At 37.7% G+C, this 27,907-nt stretch overlaps 1 protein-coding gene across 4 annotated transcripts in view; it reads right to left on the reverse strand.

The window, feature by feature from the left end:
• The window catches only part of TMEM232 (transmembrane protein 232), a 171,610-nt gene extending 143,855 nt beyond the window's left edge, over positions 1-27,755 (reverse strand). For 3 of the 4 annotated variants that reach the window (XM_070412434.1, XM_070412431.1, XM_070412433.1), the window contains exons 1-2: positions 27,678-27,755; positions 10,845-10,980 (exon numbers count right to left, since the gene is read on the reverse strand). In XM_070412434.1, coding sequence (XP_070268535.1) covers positions 10,845-10,963 — 119 coding nt within the window. In that variant the 5' untranslated portion in view covers positions 10,964-10,980; positions 27,678-27,755. Of the gene's footprint in view, positions 1-10,844; positions 10,981-24,293; positions 24,364-27,677 lie in introns of those variants that run through there. The other variant, XM_070412432.1, reaches the window with a different exon arrangement.
• Positions 27,756-27,907: the final 152 nt, after the last annotated feature.

Consider the following 27,907-nt stretch of genomic DNA (forward strand, 5'->3'; position numbering starts at 1 on the left):
CTCAAACTTTTGGTCCTACATGTTTAGTAGTAGAGAGTTGACATCAAGACAATTAGATAGAGGAATTTGGCGATTCTGGACATACTGTGATTTACCTGTGAGATATCCAAGAGCAGAGGCCTATAGTCCCAATGAACATGTGAGGTAAGCATTATGAAGTGGATAAAATCTGGAAATAAATATTTCAGATTCACCTACATATCAGTGATACTCAAAACCATAAAATTTCAAGAGGAAGAGTACTGAAGAAATGGGATATCTTTTGGACAAATCCCAAAGTTAGGAAATAAGAAGGAAAGAAGAAATAACAAATATGATGGAGAATCAATAAAGTACTATAATGGAATTCAAATATATGTACAATTTGAAATATAAACTCCTCCTCTGAGAATTATTCATTACTCCCTGCTGAGCCAGTATGTCTAAATTCTATATTAATACCATATGACTCCAAACACCCCACCCCCACACCCAGGGCTAAAGCTGGGTTGGCTCACAATAGACATCCGGTTCAAGCTGGGCCAATCCAATCCTCTCTCAAGGGATTTTAAATAATCCTATATAATAAAGAGGTAATATCTAAATTGACCCTCACACCCTCACAAGATGGCTGCCTATGACCAGGCCATCAGGGGGGTTAGTGAGGGACGACCAAAGGACTGAACAGCAGGCTGCATTGGGCAACCAGACCAGTGGGGCGGGGGTGGGGGGAGATGAGGGGTGAGTAGGCTGGCAGGGGGGCAGTTGGGGGCGACCAGGCCAGCATGGGGGGCAGTTGGGGTCAACCTGGCCAGCTGCAGGGAGCAGTGAGGGGCGATCAGGCCAGCGAGGGGTGGGGCAGTTAAGGGTGACCAGGCAGGCAGGCAGGTGAGCGATTAGGAGCCAGCAGTCCAGGATTGTGAAAGGGATGTCTGACTGTCAGTTTAGGCCCGATCCCGAAGGGTCTGGATTGGAGAGGGTGCATGCTGGGCTGAGGGGACTGCCCCCATGCATGAATTTTATTCACTGGGCCTCTAATTATTTAATTATTTAATTAATTGATGTTATACCTTAAAGGTGGCTTTTGAAGAAATGTTGTTCAAGACAACAAAACACCCTAAAGCAGAAAGCTAGTTTTTTACCATTGATCAATGTTTGTTGGATAATTTACTTTTGTATAGCCAGATTCCCTATCTTTTTAGAGTTTATAGTCTAGTGTAGTTACAGACTATATCCGTTGACCATTTTATCTCCAGTATCTTTTAGAGACCACATAGTGAATACTGAGTGAATGAATAAGGTCTGGCTATAACTTCTGCTCTCAGGTTCCACAAGATAGCTCTATATATTGTTCCATTACATTTTACTTTTGCTTCAATTAAACTGAATGTGCCTGTCCCATGCAAATAACAATCCTATATTGAGATAACAAACAATGGATAGAAGATGAAGACCATGACCAAAAATGCACATCTGCAGAGATATGAAGGCTAAGGACAAGAGATTATTAGAGTTAATGTTAGAAAGTCAGTGGATATCTTTAAGAATTTCACTAGATAAATAAAAGCAAAACCCAAATTTAATAGTACTAATAAATACATGAATGAAAAAAAATTAGGTACTGGCTACACTTTGGGTAAGTATGATATGGGAAAGTAGTGGAAAATGGAATGGAAACAGACTGATATTTTGAATAACAATTAACCTTAAGAATTAAAGAATTGCCAGGCCCTTTCCGGTGTGTCTATGACACAATTGAATGTATAAAGAATCCAGGAAGACAGATTTATTAAAAGACATAAATAAAGATTTGGTGATATGGGCATGTACAAAAATTTACTCTATAATCACCTCATTAATCCTGATGTACTGATCTTGGATTTGGGTTTTTGAAGTCAGATATTGGAAATATCCTCTGCATCCCTGATACATGAGTAATTTGATTATAGCATCTTTACATTGTGGATATCCAACAGACTTTATTATATGAAACCAGAAATATGGGCCTTCGATTCATTTAGAAAAATATCTATGATTTTATATATTCTTCAGTCTTAGTAAATGGAATACTGTCTTAAGCCTTGAAAATGCCTTTTTCTACTTACTAATTATTAATGAAGAAAACTCTAAACAGGTTAAGAATCAAGGTGGCTGCTAATGCAGATTGAATTTTGAGCAGAAAATCATCTAGAAGAAAATTGAAGACTCAAAAATATTTACAAGTGTAAAAACTTACTTTTCTAAATGAACTGTATGCTCTTAGACTTAGAATCATTCTATTCTGCATTTGGTGACAGCTTCAATGGTCCCTTCAAGGTTGTCTGTAAGAAGTCTATACTTAGAAAAATCTATACTTCTAAAGCTTAATGTGAAGTCTCAAATTCACTTGTTACCTGCAGACTTTCATACCCCAAACACTGAGCTGCCCCTCCTCTCCAACATTGGAGCAGCCAAGGGTGGAGTAACATATTCATTCTTGGGAGAATGAATATATTAGCACCTATAGGGTGAATCTTGACCAAGGAAGATGCTAGACAGCAGGGAGCAGAAGAGATTAGTACTTCTTCAATTCTCTCTTCTACAGTCTACTCTGAGATGAGGGTTCTTCTTGAAATCGATCTTGATAAGTCCTGCATGTCAAGTATGTCAAGTTCTTCTATGTTTCTATGTGGCAAGTTATGATTTAGTGATCAGCATGGTAATAATTCAAAATTTCTTGCCTCATTTTCTGTTAATTTATTCACTGCATTGACCTTCTACAACTGAAATCAAGTATTAAAATCTTAATCTTTCTCATATTCTACCCTGTAGATACTTGAGCCAAGACAATGGTACAAGCCCAAGAATAAGAGGACTGTGGGTTTAAAATCTTGCAAGACACTATATATTTTGTACAGATAATCTTATCAGTAGTTGCTGATATACTATTTGGGGTAATATATCCTAAAGGAAGCTACACTGTAATATATTGAATGTGTTCATGCTTTTTATGGCCAACAGGCTCCTAAGTTACCATATTTTTGGCTAAATCATTTGCTAGCCAACCCAAATGCTACAAGTACAGATGTCTCAATCTAAAATTAACAGGTCTAATTATAAGATCTTAACCATTAGGATTTCATTTAAAGGCTTATAATAATTCAGATGCATAAAGCAAATACTATTGTTCAAATAACAAAAGACCAGCATATAAACAAGTCTAAAAAAGTTTCTTCCCGGTGCTTGACAGCAGACATTTAAAACCCACATAAAGAGCTATATTATATTAAAAATGTATACATATAAAAATCAAAATTATATAGAGATACACTATAAATATATAATATTTTTAAAATATTTAGAATATGCATTTGTTGAGCACATTTTACTAAATATAAAAGTGTCAAAAACATTAATAAAAAGGAAACATTTCAGGCTTATTAACATTTCAGGAAGCTTTGAAGACTACAGCATCCTAGACATAAAAAATACACAAGCAGCTTCTGTAACAAAGATGTAAAATAATCTTAATAGTTTGCCTAAATCTTCTTAATGTAAGACTTAGATTCCCTTTAATTTTTTTACAGTCAGCTAAAACAAATGTGTATAGTTTATTTAAGTCTTCAAAATCTTGTGGTCTTTTCTATCTCTAGATGATGTAAAAAAGAACAAAGCATACTATACACAATAAAATAATCTTAGTTATAAAATAAATAGTGGCAAAATAGTGTCATCTGAACCAGTAATCCATTGTAAGACTGTGTGATTCTCTCTTTGGTTCAGAAATGTGTGGACTTCAGTACCTCATTTGAAGGATTTACATAGGTCCCCTTGTGTGTCTCTAACAGAACACACTCTGAGCCTCCAAAAACATATGTTTCTAAGGAAGAATAAGTGAAGCAAGGCTTATGACAATTCATGCAACACCTAAGAAGAAGAAAAAAAAGAAAAACAAAGATGATGATCTTTTGTGTAAGTTAGGTCCCTGCTTCTTCTCAAACAGCTGATGCCAGGGACAGAATCTGATTTCTCTTGATACAAGGGGTCATGGAGAGAAGACCCAGTATGTTTTCCAAGTGACCATACAGTCAAGAGAAGGCCAAGATTTTCAAATTGTGGGAAACTTATTGGAGGTTCCCTCCACATTGTCTGTTATCCCAATTCTTTCTTCCTAATCCCAGGGAGCTAAAGAGAAGGTAGCCTGGGTGCCCAGCAAAGAAAGAAGGAAGGAAATGTGTGAGTAGGGGTGTGTATGTGTGTGAAGATCAGTCTCAATACAGATTTATACCCCAGGCAAAGATAGATGGCCAGGAACACTCAGGCAGCAGTTAGTTTCAGCTGTCCCAACTCGTAGCAGCTACAGACGCCTGGCAGAGAACAAATGCAAGATTATCTGGAGGATGACACAAACACTTTTCCCCCCAAGGATAAGTGGGAAATGATAAGCCACAACATAAATGAAAACAACAAAAATTAAAAATTTACCAAGACAATAAGTATTGGAATAATCAGACACAAATTATAAAACTATCATACCTATTCCACAATATGCTTAAAAGTATCTGGAGGCAACCAGATACTCTAAGCCTAACTAGAAGATTTGAAGAAAAATATTACTAGAAATGTAATATATAATCATTAAAATTCAATGGATAAGTTTGGTAAGAAGAGAGACAATTAGTTATGTAGTAAACAGATCACATCAGAATAAATTATTCACAATAGAGTAAAAATAGACAACAATGGAAAATGGGGATGAAAGAGTAAAGGATGTGAAATATAAAATGAGATGGTCTTATATGCATTTAATCAAGAGTCCAATAAGCAGAGATAAGAGAAAATGGGTTTACAAGGTAATATCTGAAGAAACCATGTCTAATAATTGATCAGGGATTATGAAAGACACAGCCCATAGATTCAACAGGCTTAAGAAATCCAAGGAGAGGAGAGACCAAGATGGCGGCATAGGTAAACACCGGAGATTGCTGCCGCAAACAACCACTTCAAAAATACAACTAAAAGATGGAACAGACATCACCCAGAACCACAGAAAGGCTGGCTGAGGAGAGACTCTTCAACTAGAAGGAAAGACAACAGCATACTGAGGCTCAGAGGAGGCGCAGTGTGGAAAATACAAAGGTACGGAGGTGCGCGCGCAAAGCGGGCTGGTGGCTAAGGGCGCGGTTGTCATTTTCAAGCAGGAGGGAGTCTCAGACTCTGAGCTCCAGATCCGGGCGAGTCTCTAGGGACTCAGACTCAAACGGGAGAAGCGGGATTGTCTGACATCAGTCGGAACGTGAGGGCAGCTTTCTCTCCGAGGTTTGCAGTGGTTGCTGGGGTTCTGAGAAGCAGAGCCTCTGGGAACGGGACTGAGAGCAGCCATAACTGCTCCTTCCGCCTGCCCTGTTGACCCCATGTGACCCGCCCCACCCAAGCCCTGCGCAGAGCCATTTGCCGGATCGCTTCAGGCAAAGGCTAGATTAGCACCTCTCCAGAGGACAGAAGTTTTCCCATGGCAGACACAGCTGATTCTCACAGCCAGTCGACCTGGTGGTCAAATCCCTCTAGTATTAACTACAACAATCAAGGCTTAATTAGAACAAGACTGCGCACAAAGACCACTAGGGGGTGCACCAAGAAAGCATAAAAAATGTGGAGACAAAAAAACATGACGGAAATGGAGGATATAGAGCTAAAAAACGCAATTTTGAGGGCTTGCAATAATGTGCTAGAAGCTGCCAATAAACTTGATGAGAGCCTCACGAAATCTAATGAGACCCTCGATGCTATGATAAAGAACCAACTAGAAATTAAGCATACACTGACTGAAATAAAGAATATTATACAGACACCCAATAACAGACCAGAGGAGCGCAAGAATCAAGTCAAAGATTTGAAATGCGAAGAAGCAAAAAACACCCAACCGGAAAAGCAAAATGAAAAAAGAATCCAAAAATACGAAGATAGTGTAAGGAGCCTCTGGGACAGCTTCAAGCGTACAAACATCAGAATTATAAGGGTGCCAGAAGATGAGAGACAGCAAGATATTGAAAACCTATTTGAAGAAATAATGGCAGAAAACTTCCCCCACCTGGTGAAAGAAATGGACTTACAGGTCCAAGAAGCGCAGAGAACCCCAAACAAAAGGAATCCAAAGAGGACCACACCAAGACACATCATCATTAAAATGCCAAGAGCAAAAGACAAAGAGAGAATCTTAAAAGCAGCAAGAGAAAGAGACTCAATTACCTACAAGGGAATACCCATACGACTGTCAGCTGATTTCTCAACAGAAACTTTGCAGGCCAGAAGGGAATGGCAAGAAATATTCAAAGTGATGAATAGCAAGAACCTACAACCAAGATTACTTTATCCAGCAAAGCTATCATTCAGAATTGAAGGTCAGATAAAGAGCTTCACAGATAAGGAAAAGCTAAAGAAGTTAATCACCACTAAACCAGTATTATACGAAATGCTGAACGGTATCCTTTAAGAAGAGGAAGAAGAAAAAGTTAAAGATACAAATTGTGAACAACAAACATGCATCTATCAACAAGTGAATCTAAGAATCAAGTGAATAAATAATCTGATGTACAGAATGAACTGGTGATTATAATAGAATCAGGGACATAGAAAGGGAATGGACTGACTATTCTTGGGGGGGAAAGGGGTATGGGAGATGCGGGAAGAGACTGGACAAAAATCGTGCACCTATGGATGAGGACAGTGGGTGGGGAGTGAGGGTGGAGGGTGGGTCGGGAACTGGGAGGAGGGGAGTTATGGGGGGAAAAAAAGAGGAACAAATGTAATCTGAACAATAAAGATTTAATTAAAAAAATTTTTTAAAAAAAAATCCAAGGAGAATGATTTTTAATTACATTCTGACACATCACAGTAAAACTGCAGAAAATGCAAGATAATAAACATTTTTGAAAGCACTCAAAATTGGGGAAAACACATTAATCCTAAATAAAAGAGCATAAAAATTTTACCCAACTTTTCAACAGCAATAAGGGAAGCTGTGAGTGGAATGACATCTTTGGTGTGCTGCAGGAGAAGAATAAAAGCAATAACAGACCAAAGATAATTCCATATTCAGCCCGGCCAGCATGGCTTGGTGGTGAGCATTGACCTATGAATCTCGAAGTCAGAGTTTGAGTCCCAGACAGAGTATATGCCTGGGTTGCGGGGTTGATCCCCAGTGTGGGGCATGCAGGAGGCAGCTGATCAATGATTCTCATCATTGATGTTTCTATCTCTCTCCCTCTTCCTTCCTCTCTGAAAGCAATAAAGAAAAATATTTAAAAATAAAAATAAAATAAAAATAATGACAATATTAATTTTCCAGACTTCTGTATGACGAAAGGTACCACAAAAACAAAGTCAAAAGACAAGCCAGATTGAATGAATTAACAATAAATATTTAAGAATATCAGTCAATTTGAAAAGACAACACAAAAGTAAATTGGTCAAACACATGAGCAGGCAAGTACCACTTTGGACCTACTATACCAGCAAATATTAAGAAGTCTGACAATACCAGGTATTGGTGAAGATGGGGGAAGTGATATTTTCAAATAGTAATAAAGTGTAAATTAATTCAGGCACTTTGGAGAGCAATAGCATCAAGGTAAATTTAAGATGCAAGACATAAAAAAATCCACTTCAAAGAAACATACAGGTACACAAAGAGAAATGTACAATAATTTTCACTATAACAATTTTATGGCAAAAATTTGGAAAATAAGGTAAAATAAAAAGAATTTATTATATTTGAACATTCTGCCACTGCTAAAGTGAATGAAGAAAATACATAATTAGCAGTATGACTTGAATTCAAATAATAACATTAACTTTTTAAAAGCAAATCATAGATAAATGTTATAATTTATCTCTGTATGTGATTTATGTAAAGACATAATTACATTGAAAACCACATGGAAAATACAATTTTGTATTTGGGTATATTAAAGGAGAAAAATTAACTGAAATAACATAGACCACCATTATTATAGTTGGGAGGGCATGTTGTCAGAGCTACAAGTTGATCTGTTGATCTATTCTTCATTAAAGAAAAATATTTGAAACAAACATAACAGTAAATATATGTTTTATTATATATCCTACCAGAGGCCCGGCGCACAAAAATTTGTGCACTCGGTGGAGGGGGAGGGGTCCCTCAGCCCGGCCTACGCCCATTTGCAGTCCAGGACCCCTTGGGGGATGTCCACCTGCTGACTTAGGCCCACTCCCCGGGGGATCAGGCCTAAGCTTGCAGTCAGACATCCTTCTGGCAGCCAGGGAGCCCTCAGGGGATGTCCGACTAAAGGCTTAGGCTCCCAAGGGATCGGGCCTGAACCGTTAGTTGGACATTCTTAGTGCTGCCATGGAGGTGGGAGAGGCTCCTGCCACCACCTCTGCACTGGCCAGCCATGAGCCAGCTTCTGGTTGAGTGGCACTCCCCATATGGAAGTGCACTGACCACCAGGGGGCAGCTCCTGTATTGAGTGTCTGCCCCCTGGTGGCCAGTGCGCATCATAGCAACTGGCCATTCTGCCGTTCAGTCAATTTGCATATTAGCCTTTTATCATTATTATATAGGATGTCCCTATTTCCCCCCTTTTACCCCCTCTACCCAGCTCTTGCCCCCCACTTCTCTCTGGCCATCACTATACTGTTGTCTGTGTCCATGGGTTGTGCATGTATTTTCTTTGGCTAATCCCTTTTTAAATTCACTTCTTTAAATTTTTATTTTCAGATAAGTGCTTATAACTGCAGTATTACATATTTTCTATTATATCATTTAGAATTAAGATAGTTTTTAATTGAACCCTTGTAAATTTTAGCACAATTTAATAAATTATGCTAGAAGCAATTAGGAAATTTTTCATGTAATGCAGATACATTTCAATTAATATTTTATTAATTTTTAATTTTTTAATCTTTTAATTTGAAATAATCTCATACATGTAAAAAAAACTATAAAATACTACAGCATATTATATGTACCCTTCACCCAATTTCTTAGGTGTTAATAATTTAAACATAACCATTATACAACAAAATTTGGAATATATTTTTCTTATAATCTCTTTAATGTTACTTAATTCATTTACTTTGTTTTTGTTAATCTTCACCCAAGGATATTTTTCCATTGAATTTTAGAGAGAGTGAAGGGAAAGGGAGAGACACATTGATTGGTTGCCTCCTGCACATGCTCTGATAGGGACTGGGGATCAAGCCAGCAACTGAGGTACTTACCCTTGACTGGAATCTAACCTGGGACCCTTCAGTCCAAGGGCTAATGCTGTATCCACTGAGCAAAACAGGCTGCAGCTTAATTCATTTACTTTTAATCTATATGTGTCTTTATATTTAAAGCAGGTTTTGTTTTTGATTCACCCTCATAATCTGTCTTTTAATTGGTGCATTTATGCCACTGACTTTCAGAGTGTTTACTGATAGAGTTACTGCCATATCTGGCAGCTTCTGGGGCTTCTGGGGCCCGCCAGTGGCTGGGACCAATCCAGTCTGGGCAGTTGGCAAGCGACTCCTGGGGCTTGTGGTGCCAGCCTGCCTGTGGCCCGGGACCAGATCCGGTCCCGGGCGGCAGGCAAGTGGCTTCTGGCTTCGCCCATGAGGGCCTAGATGGCAACTCGGGCTGGCGGCTTTCGCTGTCCTGCCCTGCCTGCAGTATGCAAATTAGCCGCCATCTTTGTTGGCAGTTAATTTGCATATCTCGCTAATTAGCCAATGGGAGGTGTAGCAAAGGTACGGTCAATTACCATGTTCGGCTATTATTGGATAGGATTCTCTTTTTAAATTTTTTTTTTAATTTTAAAACTTTTATTTTAAAGTGTTATATACTTTATTACAGTGATTTTACTTCAGTCATCTATACCAGGAAAAAAATATCAGAGATTGGGCAAAGACTTACGTATTAAAATATAGTAAAATACTAATTCTAAAAGGAAGAACATGAAAATTGATGCATTTCAATATAGAAAAATGTTAAATGAAATATCACACAATTGGGATATCACATGGCTATTGAATATTGTATTACTAGGGTATATTTGTGTATTTTTTGACAGCTGAACTGAAAATATATATACAGATGGTGTTAGTAGCTCTAATTGAGTTACATTAGAATACATTACAGATTTACATTTTTAAAATTTCTTAAAGTCATATACAATTTTAAATTATCAACAAACTTTGATCTAGTAACTTCATTTTAAGACATTTTATCCTAAAGCAAAAATTTGATGCAGAAAAACATTCTACTGTGGCTTAATATAAAATAGCAAAGGATTTAATAACTGAAATGTTTCACAATGTAATGGTTATTAAATGCTTTCTCATGTGTTTCAGGATTATTATGGCAACTTAAAACATATATGATTATAAAAGGTTTGCTTATTTTAAACGTAGAAGTGAAAATTTTAGAAATGATTAATAATGACCTATTTATTTAAAAATAGTAAATTTTAAGATTTTTTTTGTTCTGTACAGCATTTATATTGATGTACAAAACAGCCTGTAGTTATACTTATTGCTCACATTGTCTGTATTTTCTAAATTCTACAATACCTGTGGGTCCACACTTTAATAATATGAAAAAAATTTTTTAACATATTTTTTTAATATATTTTATTGATTTTTTTTTACAGAGAGGAAGGAAGAGGAATAGAGAGTTAGAAACATCGATGAGAGAGAAACACCGATCAGCTGCCTCCTGCACACCTCCCACTGGGGATATGCCTGCAACCAAGGTACATGCCCTTGACTGGAATCGAACCTGGGACCTTTCAGTCCACAGGCTGACGCTCTATTCACTGAGCCAAACTGGTCAGGGCAATAATATGAAAATTTTTAAAACTTACTTTGATTTATCACTCCTCTTTTTCTTTACCTTTTGCAAATTAAACCTCAAGACTTTTTCTTTGTAAGAGGGAGCTATTACTCCAAATATATCAGTCACAGATGATTTCTTAACAGGCATATTCACAGATCATAAACCTAAAGAGAAATATTAAATTGTATATTAGAATACAAATATACTCTGAGTGCCACATAATATATTTCATGTAAATTTATTATTTATGGGGAAAAGGATGGCAAGAAGGAAATCAGGCTGAAGCATGAAATTGTATTAAGGAAGTATTTAAATTTAAATTTAAAATATCAGACCTAGGATTCAAACCCAACTTTGAATCAAAAACCATGTTCCATACATTGGTACTACTATAAAATTAACCTTTCATGTAATATTTAGTCTTTATTGTACTTTACCAGTTTTATTAGCAAAACCATTGAAAGAACAGCATGGCATAGTAGTTAAAAGAATACAACCAGACTAACTGATATACTTAACTGCTCTGTGCCTCAGTTTCCTCTCCTGTACAAAGAGAACAGTACCTTTATAGTATTGTCATAAGAAATAAATAGGTTAATATATGTAGATTGCTTAGAATAGCCTGACTCATAGGAAGTTTTACATAAATGCTTGTGATCATTATTAGATTACTATGCTTTCAGTTTTTTAAGGTTACTTATAAATTTCTTTTTATGTCTCCTGTCTTTTGACCATTAGATTATGCTTTTTCTGCTTGCCCTTACATCCAGATTTATTTTCCTTTTGAAGCATGTCTAAGCACATTTTATAGGTGTGTGGCCAAAACTAGGGCACACTGTTTGTGTTTAGTGGAATATTTAAACAGCAAAATGAAGTAACAAAATGGGTAGTCAGAATTATATTGAATTATTTTGCATTTCATTTTTAAGATATCTGATTCTTAACACACATCATTATATCAGTCAAGGTTTTTGCAGGAAACAGATGACACACTTAAATGGGGTAACTGAATAAAGAGACTTTCCAATGACGTTGGCAGTTATTTAAATGAAAAAGAAAAGGAAATCTGAGATGGTGTTGTTCTCAGGGGCTGGCAAGAAGGGAATAAAGCATTACCACTCCCAGGACTCCACTCCGATTGTCTGCCTGTGCTTTCCACTGGTGTGCCACAAGGATTTTTAAAACATGCGATAACTGACTATATAGTCAGGGGCACTGACCTCTTTTCCCTTAGATCAGTGGTTCTCAGCCTTCTGGCCCTTTAAATACAGTTCCTCATGTTGTGACCCAACCATAAAATTATTTTCGTTGCTACTTCATAACTGTAATATTGCTACTGTTATGAATCATAATGTAAATATCTGATATGCAGGATGGTCTTAGGCGACCCCTGTGAAAAGGTCGTTCGACCGCCAAAGGGGTAGCGACCCACAGGTTGAGAAACACTGCCTTAAGTTGTCAAATTAAAAAAAAATGACAACTATAGCTGCCTGATGTGAATGAATCAAAATTATACCTCTTTTTTTTGTCAGATAGGGAAAAAATATATTTTTGGTGTCCCACAGAATTTTAGTAATTAGTTTATGTGCCATGAGATGAAAAAGGTTGAAAATCGCTGAGCTACACCAAACTAGAAGTCAGAAGGTGCAGGGCAGAGTCCAGAAGAATGGAAAGTGGATCTGGAAGGATAATGGGAAGATATCTAGCACAAAATAGATTATAAACTCAAAATATCATTATCTATTGCTATTGGCTATAGTAAATTCTGCTTCTAATAATCTACACCCATTAGAATGTAAAGCAAAAGCATGTTTATGTCAGTAGCTATATTGAGCTATGTGTAGAGATGTCATTCAAAGTGGACCTAACTGTAATTTAAAATACAAGTTATTCTCAACAGAATTAATATATTCAGGAATTGTTTTTTTTCACATCTGCTGGTATCAGGGGTAGATATTTGGACCATCTGCTCAAAATGCAAGTTCTATACCACCTTGCTGATGACACTTTCCCAGATGGGGTGGGTAGAAAATGTCAAATTGCTGTGAAAGTTTTTCATGATTACTCTCAATTTCTGGCTTATTTTTGGAGTGCTTATCTTGATAGTAATGGTGCTTAACCAACAGTAGTTTGTGAAACACTATTTAAAAATATTTTTATATACAACAGAGACAATATGACTCCCTAATGTATTTTATGGGTTAGAATTGCATTTGACTAAGAGTAAAGGAAACACACTCAAATAATCTCAAGTTTCCCAAAAGGAAATAATAATGTCTTCATAAATGTTTCCCAAAGAGGTATTGGAATTAAACCCTCAGTGGGATAAATAAATAAAAAAATAATAAAACTTTAAATTACTCCTTCGCCATACCAAAAGTAATCAAAATAGAGAACCTAATAATACTATCAACTTTCACAAAATTTTTAATCGTTTTGTAAGAACATTCTTCATCAAATTCTCAAAACTTAAAATCTAAAACTATCAACAAAGTAGAGTCCAAAATCTAAAACTATTAACAAGGAATTGTTGTTATTGTTGTTGTTGTTATATGTAAAGTAGGGTCCAGTCAACCTTCATATGACTATTATTATCAGTAGTAGTATTACTATTATTATTACATGTGCAGTAGGGCCAATCAAGCCTTCAAATGATTTGAGCTTCAGTTGATATCTAACTGAAATCACAGGAGAGACCCTAAATGAGAACTACTCAACCTCAACTGTGTATAATCAATTCAAGAACTATGAAAGTTGATACAAATTATTTAACCTACTAAATTTGAGTGGTTGTTAGATACCCAACATATTCATTAGATTGTACAATGAACATTTATGCATTTCATTATATGCAGATTTTACCTCAATAAAAATAAGATTAAAAAAGAATATGTTGTATGGGAATTAGGTTTAGTAACATATAACAGAAGTAAAAATGACAACTGCTTAGCAAGATAGAAGTATTTTTCTTTCTAATGTTAAAAAAATTTTTTTTGAAGTTCAAACCTAGACAATTTAGGGTCTGTTTGGCAGCTTCACAGTCATAAGAAACCAAGGCTCCATCTACTAGTATATCTTCCTTTCATGGTCATTGTCAGGCCTCACCTTGCTTCAGATTGTTCACTGGTTCATGTAGCATCAAATTATTAGAGATGCACTATTGTGGCTATGTGCTATTAACTTCTGTCTTCAAGAAAGTCTCCATTCTCCTAGGTTAGGATGCCATTATCTTTGTCCTAGATTAATATAATAACTTCTTATCTTCCAGTCTCCTGACCTGGCTTCCTCTAGTCTATTCTTTTACATGACTGCTAAAACTTTTTCAAACTTAAATCTCCTAATCATTTCACCCTTCCCCAGTCCCCACCTCCTTGTTTAAGACCCTCGAATATATCCCTACTGTCAACAAAAAAAAATCCAAACTCAGAGTAGGAACTGTCAAATTGCTGGAGCACAAAGTTTGAGTATATGATGTATATTTTATCTATCATGGTTTTTTTTTTAAAGAAATAGCTAATTGTTTTATCATTACAAAGTTAATATATGTGTATATCAGTTATAAATTTTAATGGCAAACTGCTTAGGAAAAAATATATTGGGAACTGGATTATCTCATCCATTTTAGGGTCCTACACTTATGTTAAAAACACACCTTATTAGACCATTTCACCAGGTGGCATGGGGGTGGGGAAGAAAGTGAGGAAATACAAAATCATGTCCCATTTGGAAATAGTTAAAAGAATAAAAATGTTAAATTTGTGCCCTGACCAGTTTGGCTCAGTGGATAGAGCGTCGGCCTGCGGACCGAGAGATCCAAGATTCGATTCCAGTCAAGGGCATGTACCTTGGTTGCGGGCACATCCTCAGTAGGAGGTGTGCATGAGGCAGCTGATTGATGTTTCTCTCTCATCAATGTTTCTAACTCTCTATCCCTCTCCCTTCCTCTCTGTAAAAAATCAATAAAATATATTTAAAAAAAAGAAGAAGACAGGGAAACAAAACACACCCAAACTGAACAGCAATTGGAGAAAAAAATTAAAAGACAGGAGGAGAGCCTAAGGGATCTATGGGAAAACATGAAACGAAACAACATATGAATAACAGGGGTGCCAGAACAACAGAAAGAGGAACAAGGGTTAGAAAACCTATTTGAAGAAATAATATCAGAAAAATTCCCAGAGGTGGGGAAGAAAAAAGTCACACAATCACAGAGAGTCCCAAACAAGGTGAACCCGAAAAGACCCACACCAAGACACATCATAATTACCATGGCAAATGTTCAGGACAAAGAGAGAATCTTAAAGGCTGCAAGAGAGAGATGGAAAGTTACATTCAAGGGATCTCCCATTAGATTATCAAATGATTTCTCAACAGAAACACATCAGGCCAGAAAAGAATGGACAGAAATTTACAAAGTGATGCAAAGCAAAGGACTGAATCCAAGACTACTCTATCCAGCAAGGCTATCATTCAAAATTGAAGGGGAAATAAGAAGCTTCACAGACAAAAAAAGGCTAAGGGAGTTTATCACCACCAAGCCAGCGATGCAAGAAATGCTAAAGGGACTGGTGTAAAAAGAAGAAATAAAAAGCTCAGAAAGAAAACAGCCACACACAAAAAGAAATGGCTACAAACAAGTACCTTTCAATAATAACTTTAAACGTACCTTTCAATAATAACTTTAAACGTAAACGGACTAAATGCTCCAACCAAAAGACATCGAGTGGCTGAATGGATAAAAAAACATGACCCATACATCTGCTGTCTACAGGAGACCCACCTCATTAGAAGGGACTCACACAGTCTGAAAGTGAAGGGATGGAAAAATATCTTTCAGGCAAATGGAAATGAAAAAAAAGCTGGGGTAGCAATACTTATATCGGACAAAATAGACCTCAAAGTGAAGGCCATAACAAGAGATAAGGAAGGCCACTTCATAATACTAAAGGTATCAATACAACAAGAAGATATAACCCTGATAAACATATATGCACCCAATGCAGGAGCACCCAAATACATAAAAAAAAACTCCTGGAAGATATCAAAGGAGAGATTGACAACAATACAATCATAGTAGGAGACTTTAATACACCACTGACATCACTGAATAAATCCTCTAGACAAACAATCGGCAAAGAAACAGCAATCCTAAATAACTCACTAGATCAGATGGACTTAATTGACATCTTCAGAACACTTCACCCGAAAGCCACGGAATATACTTTCTTCTCAAGGGCTCATGGGACATATTCAATAATAGACCACATATTGGGTCACAAACAAAGTCTCCCCAAATTCAAGAAGATTGAAATCATACCAAGCATCTTCTCAGACCATGATGGCATAATATTAGAAATAAACTACAATAAAAACAACCCAAAATACTCAAACACTTGGAAGCTGAATAGCATGTTATTAAATATTGATTGGGTTACCAATGAGATCAAAGAAGAAATTAAAAACATCCTGGAAACTAATGACAATGAAAACACAACAATCCAAAACCTATGGGACATAATGAAAGCAATCCTGAGAGGGAAGTTTATAGCTCTACAGGCCTATCTCAAAAAACGAGAAAAAATGGTAGTAAATCATCTAACTCTTCAACTCAAAGAATTAGAAAGAGAGCAACAAGAAAAGCCCAGAGTGAGCAGAATGAAGGAGATAAAGATTAGAGCAGAAATAAATGACATAGAGACCAAAAAAACAATACATAAAATCAATGAAACCAAGAGCTGGTTCTTTGAAAGGATAAACAAGATTGATGAACCTCTAGCCAGGCTCACCAAGAAGCAAAGAGAGAGGACCCAAGTAGATTGTTTCACTTTGTTAATGGTTTCCTTTGCTGTGCAAAAACTCTTCAGTTTGATATAGTCTCATTTGTTTATACTTCCTTTTGTTTTCCTTGCCCGGGGAGATATATCAGAAAAAAATATTGTTATGAGAAATGTCAGAGATTTTACTGCCATATTTGCTTCTAGGCTTTTTATGGTTTCAAGTCTAACATTTAAGTCTTTGATCTATTTTGAGTTTATTCTTTTGTGTGGTGCAAGAAGGTGGTCTAGTTTCATTATTTTGCACATGTCTGTCCAATTTAACAGAACCATTTATAATAGACTATCTTTAGTTCATTGTATGTTTTTTGTCTCCTTTGTCAAATATTAATTGACTATAAAGGCATAGATTTATAAAAAAGAAAAAAAAGAAAGAAAGCGAAGGACAATTCAATGAAATCAGTAATGAAAGGACAGAACAGGACTGATAGCTGTGTTCCTAACTCCTCTTCCAGCAAAAGCCATAGAATGTATCAGTTACTCAGCATGCCCTTATCTCAGCCAATGGGAATGCAAGGGAAAACAAACTCAAGGCCGAAAGTATGCTGAACACCCCCGTCTTTGTGTAACCAGACCCTAACTGCACCCTGCCCTTGCGTCATTAGCCCCCGGCCCTCACTCAACCAACCAGAATTGGCCAAATCAGTGGTCCAAGTGTGCCCCCACCCCCTGACCCCAAGCCCTATAAATTGTTTGTTCTCTTGGGACTCCGGGCTCTCTCTCGCATCCAGTAATGGAGGCAGAGGGGGACCAAGCTAGCTTGAATAAAAGACTCTATGCCTTTGCATAGGACTTGGCACTCCCTGGTGGTTCTGTGGGGGGTCTTGAAATCTGGGCATAACAGGTAAAACAATACATTTAAAAATGAGTAGTTTATGGACATTTACTTTTATTCAGTTTCTTCTTAAGGTGAAGAAAACTCTAAAAAAAAATGAGTAGTTTAACAAAGATAGAAATCATAAAAAAGAATCAGAGAAAAATTCTGGAGCCTAAGAACACTATGAATAAATTAAAAAAAGAAAAGGTGGCAATAGAGAGCATTAACAACAAAATGGATCCAGCAGAAAAAAGCATCTGTGAGTTAGAAGACAGAAATTTTGAAATATTCCAGTTGAAAGAGAACAAAGAAAAAAGAAAGCCTATGTGATCTACGGAATACTAACAAAAAGAACAATTTGCAAATTGTTACAGGTTCAGAAGGAGAAGAGAGAAAGAAAGGGGCAGACACTTATTTAAATAAATATTAACTGGGAACTCCCCAAGTCAGGGGAGAGATTTGGACATCCAAGTTCATGAGGCTCATAAGAACCAAACAGTCAACTTAAAGTGATCCTCTAAAACACACATAACAATAAAGATAAAGTAAGAGAGCCCTAGCAAGTTTGGGTGCGCACCCAGCCCACCTCAAGCTCGCACCAGGTCCACCTCCACCTCTTCTATTACCAAAGAGTCTAGGAGCCAATGGCATGTTCACAAATACTTAAAATCCAGTTCTCTGGAAGTATTTTTTAAAAAGAAGGCTCTGATTTGCATCATTTGCATATTTCTATGGTATAAACACTACTTAATTCTACCAAGACTCATCTCAGGCCACCTGTCAGATATCACAGAATGTGGAGTTGGGAAGAGAGGTACACAATCAGCTCTCATCAGCCAGAGCCAGCTCGTCACCCCTGCAGGAATCCCCCACTCAGCTGGCAGGGTTATTCATAGAACAGAAAACTTTTGCTCACCCATTCTACTTAGAAGAACCCCTCTTTTTAGCTTTCATCACATCCAGAGTATGTGCTGTCTATCTCCACCTGCTTCTTCTTGCCTCTGCTAATCAATCTCATTCTTACCCTCTACCAAGGTACTTCTGCTGGTCCCATGTAATTTGGAGATCATCTCTTGCCTGGGGAGGCTCTCCCCTACCTTTGTGATACTTACACACTTCTTTATTCTGGACACATTTTCTGGATGCCATAGAAACTAATTCTGAGGCCCCTTGAGAAAGGGTTTTGGGGGAGGATGGTTCTTTTCACTCTGACTGGTGGGTCGAGGCACAGAATCCCATCAGAAGGCCGGCAGGCTCGCTCAGCTCGCAGGCTCACTAGCGTGGTATCAATTAAATACTTGTGGGTTGATTGACTACTCTCTGGGTGTGATTAAGTAATTAAGCTGAGGAGTCTCTGGGAACTGCCAGGTGCCCACCCTTGAGGTTTTCGCAGAACCAGCTGGGCCAGAGCCTCTGCTCCTCCCCAGGGATGAAGCTGGCAACTTGGGCTCCTCACAGGCCCCCAAGGCCAGGCCACCCCCACTCCCCTGCCGCCAGGCTGCTTTGGCTTCCATGACCCGGGTACAGCACCGCCCTGCCTCGCCTGATCTCAATCCCTGTTGGCTGTGACGCCATTGCCCCATTTTGCTCCCATTAAAAATGTCTGTGTATTTCCAAAAAAAAAGAAACATAAAGGGGAGGGAATAAAAGAAAAGTTATTCAAAAAAAAAAAAAAGAAGTTGGGAAACTATTGAGTCCCATTCCCCAGGTGTTATCAACCCTTCCTTCTCTCAATTGTTATCACCTGCCCTGTGCCTTCCTTCATGGGTGGTAGTTGGGGAAGGGGCAAGGGTCATGTCTTCCCTGAGCCACCACCATTTTTTTATTCTACAAGTTCTTTTTACTATAGTTCATTTTTTTTTTACCTCAATCAATTACTTCTAATATTTTGTTTTCCTAATAGCCACTCATTGGTTATGTGGCTTCTATTAATGTGTAAAGACATTTTACAGGAAGTTTTATCAAACACATTTAAGAGGACAATATATCAATATACATACAATATAAATACATTTGTAAGGATGTATGTTGTATGTATACTGTATTTGTATTCTGTATTGTATTTGCACATATTGTATATGCAAATTTTGTATTGTATGCATTCTTTGTATATGATATGCACGTATATATATTGTGTATATGTTATATATACTCCCCTGAAACCACACCAGCACTAAAAACTCTTTTGAAAATGGGTTATAGATCCCACTCTCAGAATTTTTTTGTGTGTGTGAGGGGAAAAAAAAGTCTTTTAATTGATGGTTTGGTTGAATCAGGACCTGTCTCAGAATTTGACTTAACAAAGGCCACAGGATTCTTGCAAATTCCTGGAATTCTCTTGCCTTCTAAGCTTAATTTTGTATGTGTGGTTTGAGGGGCTTGCCAGAGGCCCCAAAACCCAGTAGAAATGCATTGACTGGTTGATCCACCAACATCAGCATTCTTGTTCATTGTCCTTCCCTTTCATTTCTCATCAAACCAATTCTTGGCCTGAAGATCAGATCTTCTAGTGCTTAGGGTTCTCCATAATATGGTTGAATTTCACAAATTCAGAAACATTCCCATTAAGTACATGTCCCTAATTGACTCTACAGCTCATTGTTTTCTTTCCCTGCCAGCATCTCTATATTCCCTAAAATACCCTGGACTTCACAGTGCCTGGAAGTTTACAATACAACCTGATCCCATTGATTTCTTGAAGCTATCAACCAAGGATCTGATATGAGCAGAAAGATGGTTTAGATCCTCCCTACAAATCTTCCATATGGAGTTTCTATCTCTAGGAGCTATCCAACTTTCTAATGACCCCTAGGTTATAAACAAGTAACCAAATAATACATCACCCACATTGAAGCACTGTTAAAATAAGGCACTGAAAATAAATAACTGACCTACAACAGGTATAAGTTGAAACTGTCCTAAAAGACATATGGTCTTCCTAATTATAATTTCCTTGCCAATGGCTACCTTCAGTTGTAATCTCATCCAGAAAATTCCTGTTGCAATTTGCTTAATGAGTTCACATGGTAAAACAGAATTCTCTGGTTAGGACGTCTATTCTTGAACTTTCTGCTACCTCAGGGACTCTAATACCACCATCCTTCTGCCTCCACACATTTTTTCTTCCATTGATTGTTCATGCAATGGCAGAATATGTTTGGAGTCCAGGCAGGCCATCTGCCCCTTTTTTTTCTATGCCTCTGCTCTCTCAATTCCATCCTGGAGCTATGTTGCAAAAGCACAGATATATTGGTAACTACAGTCCTGGGTGCCACTGTAGAAGAGCCAAGAACTGTAGTTATTTCTACAGTAGAAGAGGCAATAGAAGAATAAGGTTTATAATTATTGAGATGAGAAAGAGTACAGGAAACATTTTTATTAACAAAGATCTAGAGTTAATTTAGGAAATGTTAGATGACTGACATAGAGGGGTAAGACTAGGCTAGAGATATTGGGAGTCACCAACACATAGAAGGCTTTTAAAAACATTGGACAATATACAAGGCTGGTTCAATATTCCAAAATCAATTAATGTAACTCATCAATGGGCTAATGAAGAAAATTATTTATAATAATAGAAGTGTAATATGCTAATTAGACTGGACAGCCGAACAGCAGAACAACCATTAAAAATTTTTGCTCTATGTAAGATAACTGTAAAGAGAATGAAGAAGCAAGGCGCAGACTAGGATAAAATATATGTAAATCACTAATCTGATAAAGGAATGGTCTACAATATACAAAGAGCCCTTAAAACTCAATGAAAAGAAAACAAGCAACCCAATTATAAAATGGGTAAAATATCTGAACAGACACCTCACCAAAGAAGACATACAGATGGCAAGTAAGCATATAAAAAGATGCTCAACATTGTATGTCATTAGATAATTGAAAATTTAAACAGGGAAATACCATTACACACTTATTAGAATGGCTATAATTCATAAAACTAATAATACAAAATGCTGGCAAGATTGAGAAGCAACAGAAATAGTCACTTATTGCTGGTGGGAATGGAAAATGGTACACTGTGGAAAACAGTTTGGCAGTATGTTACAAATCTAAATATTGTCTTACAGCATGATCCAGCAGTCACACTCTTTAGCCTGAGTTGTAAACTAATGTCGACACAAAAACCAGCACAAAAACGTGTATAGAAGCTTTACTCCTAACCACCAAAACCCAGAAGCAATATGATGTCTTTCAATAAGCAAATGGATAAATGAACTGTGGTCTATCTACACAAAGGATATAATTCAGTATTAAAAGGAAATGAACTATCAAGCACTGGAAAGACCCGGCTTAAATGCATATTATGAAATGAAAGGAGCCAATCTGAAAGAACTCTGTGATCCAATTACGTGGTATTCTGGAAAAGGCACAACTATGACGGCCGTAAAAACATCAGTTGCAATTCAGAGGTTTGTGGGAAGAGAGGGATGAACAGGGTTTTTTTTTAAGGTAGTGAAACTGTTCTGTACAAAATTATAATGGTCATACACTTGTCAAAACTCAGAACTATACAACGCAAAGAGCAAACCTAATGTAACCTATGGACCAATGTTAACTACAAAATGTTGTTATTAATTGTAACAAATATACCACACTAATGCAAGATATTAATAATGGGAAAAACTTTGTGTGCGGATGAGAGGGGAGGGTTGAGTGTATGAAATGTTATGTACTATTTACTCAATTACTTTGTAAATCTAGAATTGTACTGAAAAATTAGGTCTAGCTATTATAAAAAAATAAGACAAAAGCAGAAAAGAGGTTCAAATGATTTCATAGGATACAACACTGACATTTAGAGAGATGAGACACAACTTACCAAAGGAGACTACAGGCAAGGCTGTGAATGAAGAAGGAATGGTAATGTGGTGTCCTGGAAGCCAAGTAAAGAAACTGTTTCAGGGAGGAGGGAGTGATCAGCCATGTCAGATCAGCCAAATATGGAGATTGCAACTTTCTAGTGCATTTAGCATGTGGAGGTCACCAGTGACCGTGATTAGTGGAGTTTTGGGGAGTGTTAAGGAGCGAAGCCTTGATACAGTGCTTTTGAGATAAATGGGAGAAAGGGGACTGAAGATGGCCCACCTCCAGCTCGCACCCGTAATTAAGCTGAGGAGTCTCTGGGACGGCCAGGTGCCCGCCCTTCAGGTTTTCGCAGAACCACCTGGGGCAGAGCCTCCGCTCCTACCCAGGGATGAAGCTGGCAGCCTGGGCTCCTTCCAGGCCCCCCAAGGCCACATCCCCCCCCCGCCCCGCCCCCACTCCTGCTTGCCTCCTCCAGGCTGCTGTGGCTTCCATGACCTGGGCACAGCACCAGCTCTGCCTAGCCTGAGCTCAATCCCTGTTAGCTGTGACGCCGTTGCCCCATTTTGCTTCCATTAAAAATGTGTATTTCCAGAAAAAAAAAAAAACATAAAGGAAAGGGAATTAAAGGGAAGTTATTGTATAAAATCTAAGTTGTAGTCAGTGTAAAATGGACTTTTATATCTGGATGAAGTTTTATATAAGCTCCAGTAACCACACAGCAAAAAACCTACAATAGATTCACAAGAGAGGAGAAGGAAGAGGGAAGGAAGAAAGAATTCTACCCAAAGTCTCAGAGGGTGGTGGTCCTTCTGATACCTTGATATAGGACTGTGATGCAATAAATTTCTGTTCTCTTAAAAAAGAAAAAACAACAACCCACCTACATATAACTAACCCATATGTATAAATAATGTATATATATAAATAACCCATATGTATAAGAAACCCATATGTATAAATAGCCCATATGTATAAGTATCCCATATGTATAAACAACCACTTTTTTAGCAGGAAGCTGAGCATATCCGGCACGGTGCATATCAGGCTCTTCCCCAGATCACACTTGTTCCAGTGACCCCACAGCTATAAAGCTCACATCCCTCCACATTATTTACTCTTTTCCTTGTGAGAATCAAGTAGAAAAACAAAGTACTATTCAGGGAGTTCAGCAAAAAGCATTTTATCAAGTGTCCTCTAATTCCTTTTTTAAAATTATTAACATAGACAGAAATGACTTTGGAAAGAGATGGGGGAAAAAACAAAAACAAAGCAAGAACATCACCTTCGGATGATCAGTATGAAACTGCTAACCTGTTAATGATTCACTTGGGAACCAACTGAAAAAAAATTAAATTTACTGTGAATATGAAAAAGAAAAAGAGTTATTTGAGACATCAAAACAAAGAACATATATGCACTGAAGTGGTATGTTTCAGTTGATGAAATGGCTCCAGCAAGCAGTCTGGTGCTTGGCAGTTCATTTGCCACCTGGCATAGACCCAGAATTTTAAAAAAAGAGACTTCAACATTAATCCCTAGTGTATTTTTGTTAAAGTTCCAGTTAAATAAGGTTAGAAAAGGTACACTTGTTTAAAAAAATTTTTTTTCCTGAGAACTGGACAATGTTAAAAATTACAGCAAAGCCTTTGGATAGGTAACCTGCATTACAGAATGTAAGATTTAGACTATAATCTTAAGAAATACAGGATAATTGGACCAAAGACCACCAAAAAAAACATATAATTCAGACATATTGTTGAAATAAGGTAAATAAGGGAATCCTATAATCATCTCACCTCCTCCTAAAAATTTTTCCTAGTCAATAACTTGTGCCACCTTCTCGATTGCCTTTTAAAAAAAATTGCATTTCACATCCTCAGTGACCCCCCTCCCCAACACACACACACACACACACACACACACACACACACACTTCAAATTTTTGAACGAGAGAGAGAAGGGGGGGGGAGAGAGAGAGAGAGAGAGAGAGAGAGGCAATTTCACCTACTATACAAGGACTTAACTGTCCAGCGGGCTGGCCTGCCTAGGGGCGCGAGTAATGATGGAAGCTTCTTCCAACAGCCAAATCCATGGAACCCTAAAAAAACAGGCTCATTGCTCCCATGAGTGGGGTTTTGTGGATCTCCGGGTTGCCCAGGGTGGTGAGTGTGGCGATAACCTTAACTCAGGTCCTCAGAAGCAAAACCTAGCAGTCACACACAAACTCACCACAGCGCTCAGGGTTGCTGGGGACCAAGACTGGTTGCTAAGGACGCTGTAAGAGCAGCTCTTAGAGCCAGAATGTTGCTCTTTTAGCGTCTCCTGACATGGCTTAACCAATCAGGACCTTTAAGCGCAATTCCACCGTCCTTTCCCCGCCTTCACCACATTTGTGTTCGGTATCGAACAAATAGATGCAATTATAGGTGAAAGACCTTCATTAGCTTTAAAATATAATCATAAAGCACATAGTAATGATTCGGTTTTAATACTGTACATACGTTAGCTATCCGGCAGTAGCTGCAGCGAGAACTGGAATGACAGTGCCAGTGTCCCCTCAATGCCTAAATACCTCCTCCATAGCCTCGTCCCCCAAAACATAATAATCTACACTTAAAATTAAAACAGCATACTTATACAAAGGTAGCTGTTTCTTTTAATTGAATTGCTGTTCAAAGGCTCCTTTTACATAGAAAATCTGGATCTAATGGTGGATAAACAAAACATCCAGGGTGTTCTGTAAGTATTAACCACAAGGGGGCAAATTTCAATTCAAAAGAATGCCAATTTTTGAAGATAGTATCCATTAGTATTTTCTAATTCAAATCCTTATAAAATTCCCTGTCTACCAAGTGACGAGCAACTTCAACTTCAAAAACACCACAAATTTTGAGGGATTCTGATTAACTTTAAAGTTAATTTACAGAGATTGTTCTTGTTAAGTAAATTGCCTTAAAATATTAAGAACTTCAAGACACTTTAACTGATGAAAACTTCAGATACATCAATCCAAAATTGTTTCTGTTCATAACAAGGATCAGGTAAGTCTTGTGATTTGATAGCAAATTTTTATATTTTAAACAGAAAGTATTAACCCAAACCAGAATGTATAACACCAAGAGTGAACTCTTAAACTGTGAACTTTGGACAATTATGATGTGTCAAGTTCATCAATTATAACAAATATACCAAATGGTTGGTTATTCATAATGCAGGAGGTTATGCAGTGTGTGGGGGAAGGGAGAGTATGGGAAATCTCTGTACCTCTTATTTTGTGTGTGTGTGTGTGTGTGTGTGTGTGTGTGTAAACTCAAAACTATACTAAAATATAATAAAAATGTAAAGTTAATTAATTCACTTTAAAAAGTAATAAAGTTTGCCAAAACCGGTTTGGCTCAGTGGATAGAGCGTCAGCCTGCGGACTGAAAGGTCCCAGGTTCGATTCCGGTCAAGGGCATGTACCTGGGTTGCGGGCACATCCCTAGTGGGAGATGTGCAGGAGGCAGCTGATCGATGTTTCTCTCTCATCGATGTTTCTAACTCTCTATCTCTCTCCCTTCCTCTCTGTAAAAAATCAATAAAATATATTTAAAAAAATAAAATAAAATAAAAAATAAAAAGTAATAAAGTTTGAAAAAACAGAAATTACAATATCCAGTCCCAGGCTTCTCTGAAACACATTTCTCCTAAAAGATCAGTAAGTTGAGGGTAAAAATAAAACTAAGATATAACAGAGAGAACAAAAACATGGTCTCTCTGTTTTCAAAGACTGAATAAGGCTGACAACTTCCAGAATGATAATCTCTTGTTCGTATAACCATTATCCCTTTACATTTCATTTTTATGATTTGCCTCTTCATGTCCGTTGCTCACATTTCTACTGATTTCCCTTTATTGGTAAGAGCTTTTTTCTCTTTTTTCTTTTTTTACAATAAAGTGACTCATTTTCTAAATCATGTTAAAAATGTGACATTTCCCAATTTGTGACTCATTTTTCAATTTTGCTTAATATGTTTTTCCTTTTTTATTTATTTAGAAATTTAAGCCCTAACTGGTTTGGCTCAGTGGATAGAGTGTTGGCCTGCGGACTCAAGGGTCCCAGGTTCGATTCCGGTCAAAGGCATGTACCTTGGTTGCCGGCACATCCCCAGTAGGGAGTGTGCAGGAGGCAGCTGATCCATGTTTCTCTCTCATCAATGTTTCTGACTCTCTATCCCTCTCCCTTCCTCTCTGTAAAAAATCAATAAAATATATATATTTTTTAAAAAGAAATGTAAATGTACCATGGTCAAATTGATTAGTCTTTCCTTAGATGGCTTTTTGCTTTATTGTCACTTTTAGAAAGTTTTTCAATCTATTTGAAAAATATTCACCTTTTATTTTCTTTCTGTATTCAATATTTTTTAAAAGGGAAAAATACAATATATTATGGCTGGAATTTATTTGGGAATAAATTGCGAGATGGGGCTGTTACTGTTTCTCCCCTCAACTGGCTACCCAGTTGTCCTCCTTTGAATAATTCATCCTTTCTTCACTGATATGAATGTAAATTGTAAGATGCCATTGCTTTTATTGGTGTATTTATTAAAAGCATACACACACACACCCCTTTTCCTCCTTCTCCTTTTAATAAATAAATAAAATTTTGATTCTGATCTAGTCCCATCTTTGAGCCAATATTCCTCAGGAACAGGGAAATATTATTTTATTGCCATGTGCTGTAACTAATACTGGTTACATAGTCACTTGGTACTCGCCCTCAAGTAATACTGGATACACATTTTAAGGGAAAGACTACATACATTTGCCCAAGCCCCATCACAACTCAAGCATGTCAGTCCACTTCAGACGAATTTGATTATCGCTTTAAATAAAGGTTCCCTTCTAGAAGATTGAGAAGAGTGCGTCAGGGTTCTCTTCTGGACGCCCTCGGAATGCTGGGCCCCAGTGGGGAGAAGGGGCACAGGAAGAACCCACGGTAGGCTCAGTCAGATCTAGGGACAGGGACTCCGCCCGAAGAGCCCTTGGAGCTGATGAAAACAGGTAGTAGGGTCATTTTAATTTTCCAACTGAGGTCTTGATTTGTAAAGGTATAAATACCCTGATTTAGATGCAGCATAAAATACCCACAGAAGACGATTTGTAGGTCTTTTGTGGCTTTGGAAAAGCAAAATGCTTAATTCCTTAAGTCCCTGAGTGTAGTTTATGTTCATGGCGAGGAGCCAGAGAGGACAGAAGAAGGGGGGGGTTGTCTCCCTGCACCTTCCTTTTTAATGCTTACTTACGCCGTCCACACCACCTCTGCGCTCACCGGGACGAACTTCTCTCGATTTTCCCTAAAACGCCAAGTGCGGGAGGCAAAGTTAGATGTGTTATTACAAATATCTCGCACCTGAGCAACTTCCCTGTGGCAGGTGAGGCACCAGCCTGGTGAGAAAAGACCGAGATCCGAGGCCTTTGTGTGTAGCGGGACGTTCAGGCTGACATCTCCGCGAGTCAGTTCCCGCGAGACCTTAGTTATTATTTCCCTATGAGACGACTTCATTCGACCTTCTCTGACCCAGGTCGCATCGCCCATCCCTGTTTCCTCACGGCATTTCCTTGGTACAGTGTTCCATTAAC

Source organism: Myotis yumanensis, unplaced genomic scaffold, assembly GCF_028538775.1.
Source record: "Myotis yumanensis isolate MYYU_CA2020_CCGP unplaced genomic scaffold, mMyoYum1.0.hap1 SCAF_4, whole genome shotgun sequence".
NCBI classification, from domain to species: domain Eukaryota; kingdom Metazoa; phylum Chordata; class Mammalia; order Chiroptera; family Vespertilionidae; genus Myotis; species Myotis yumanensis.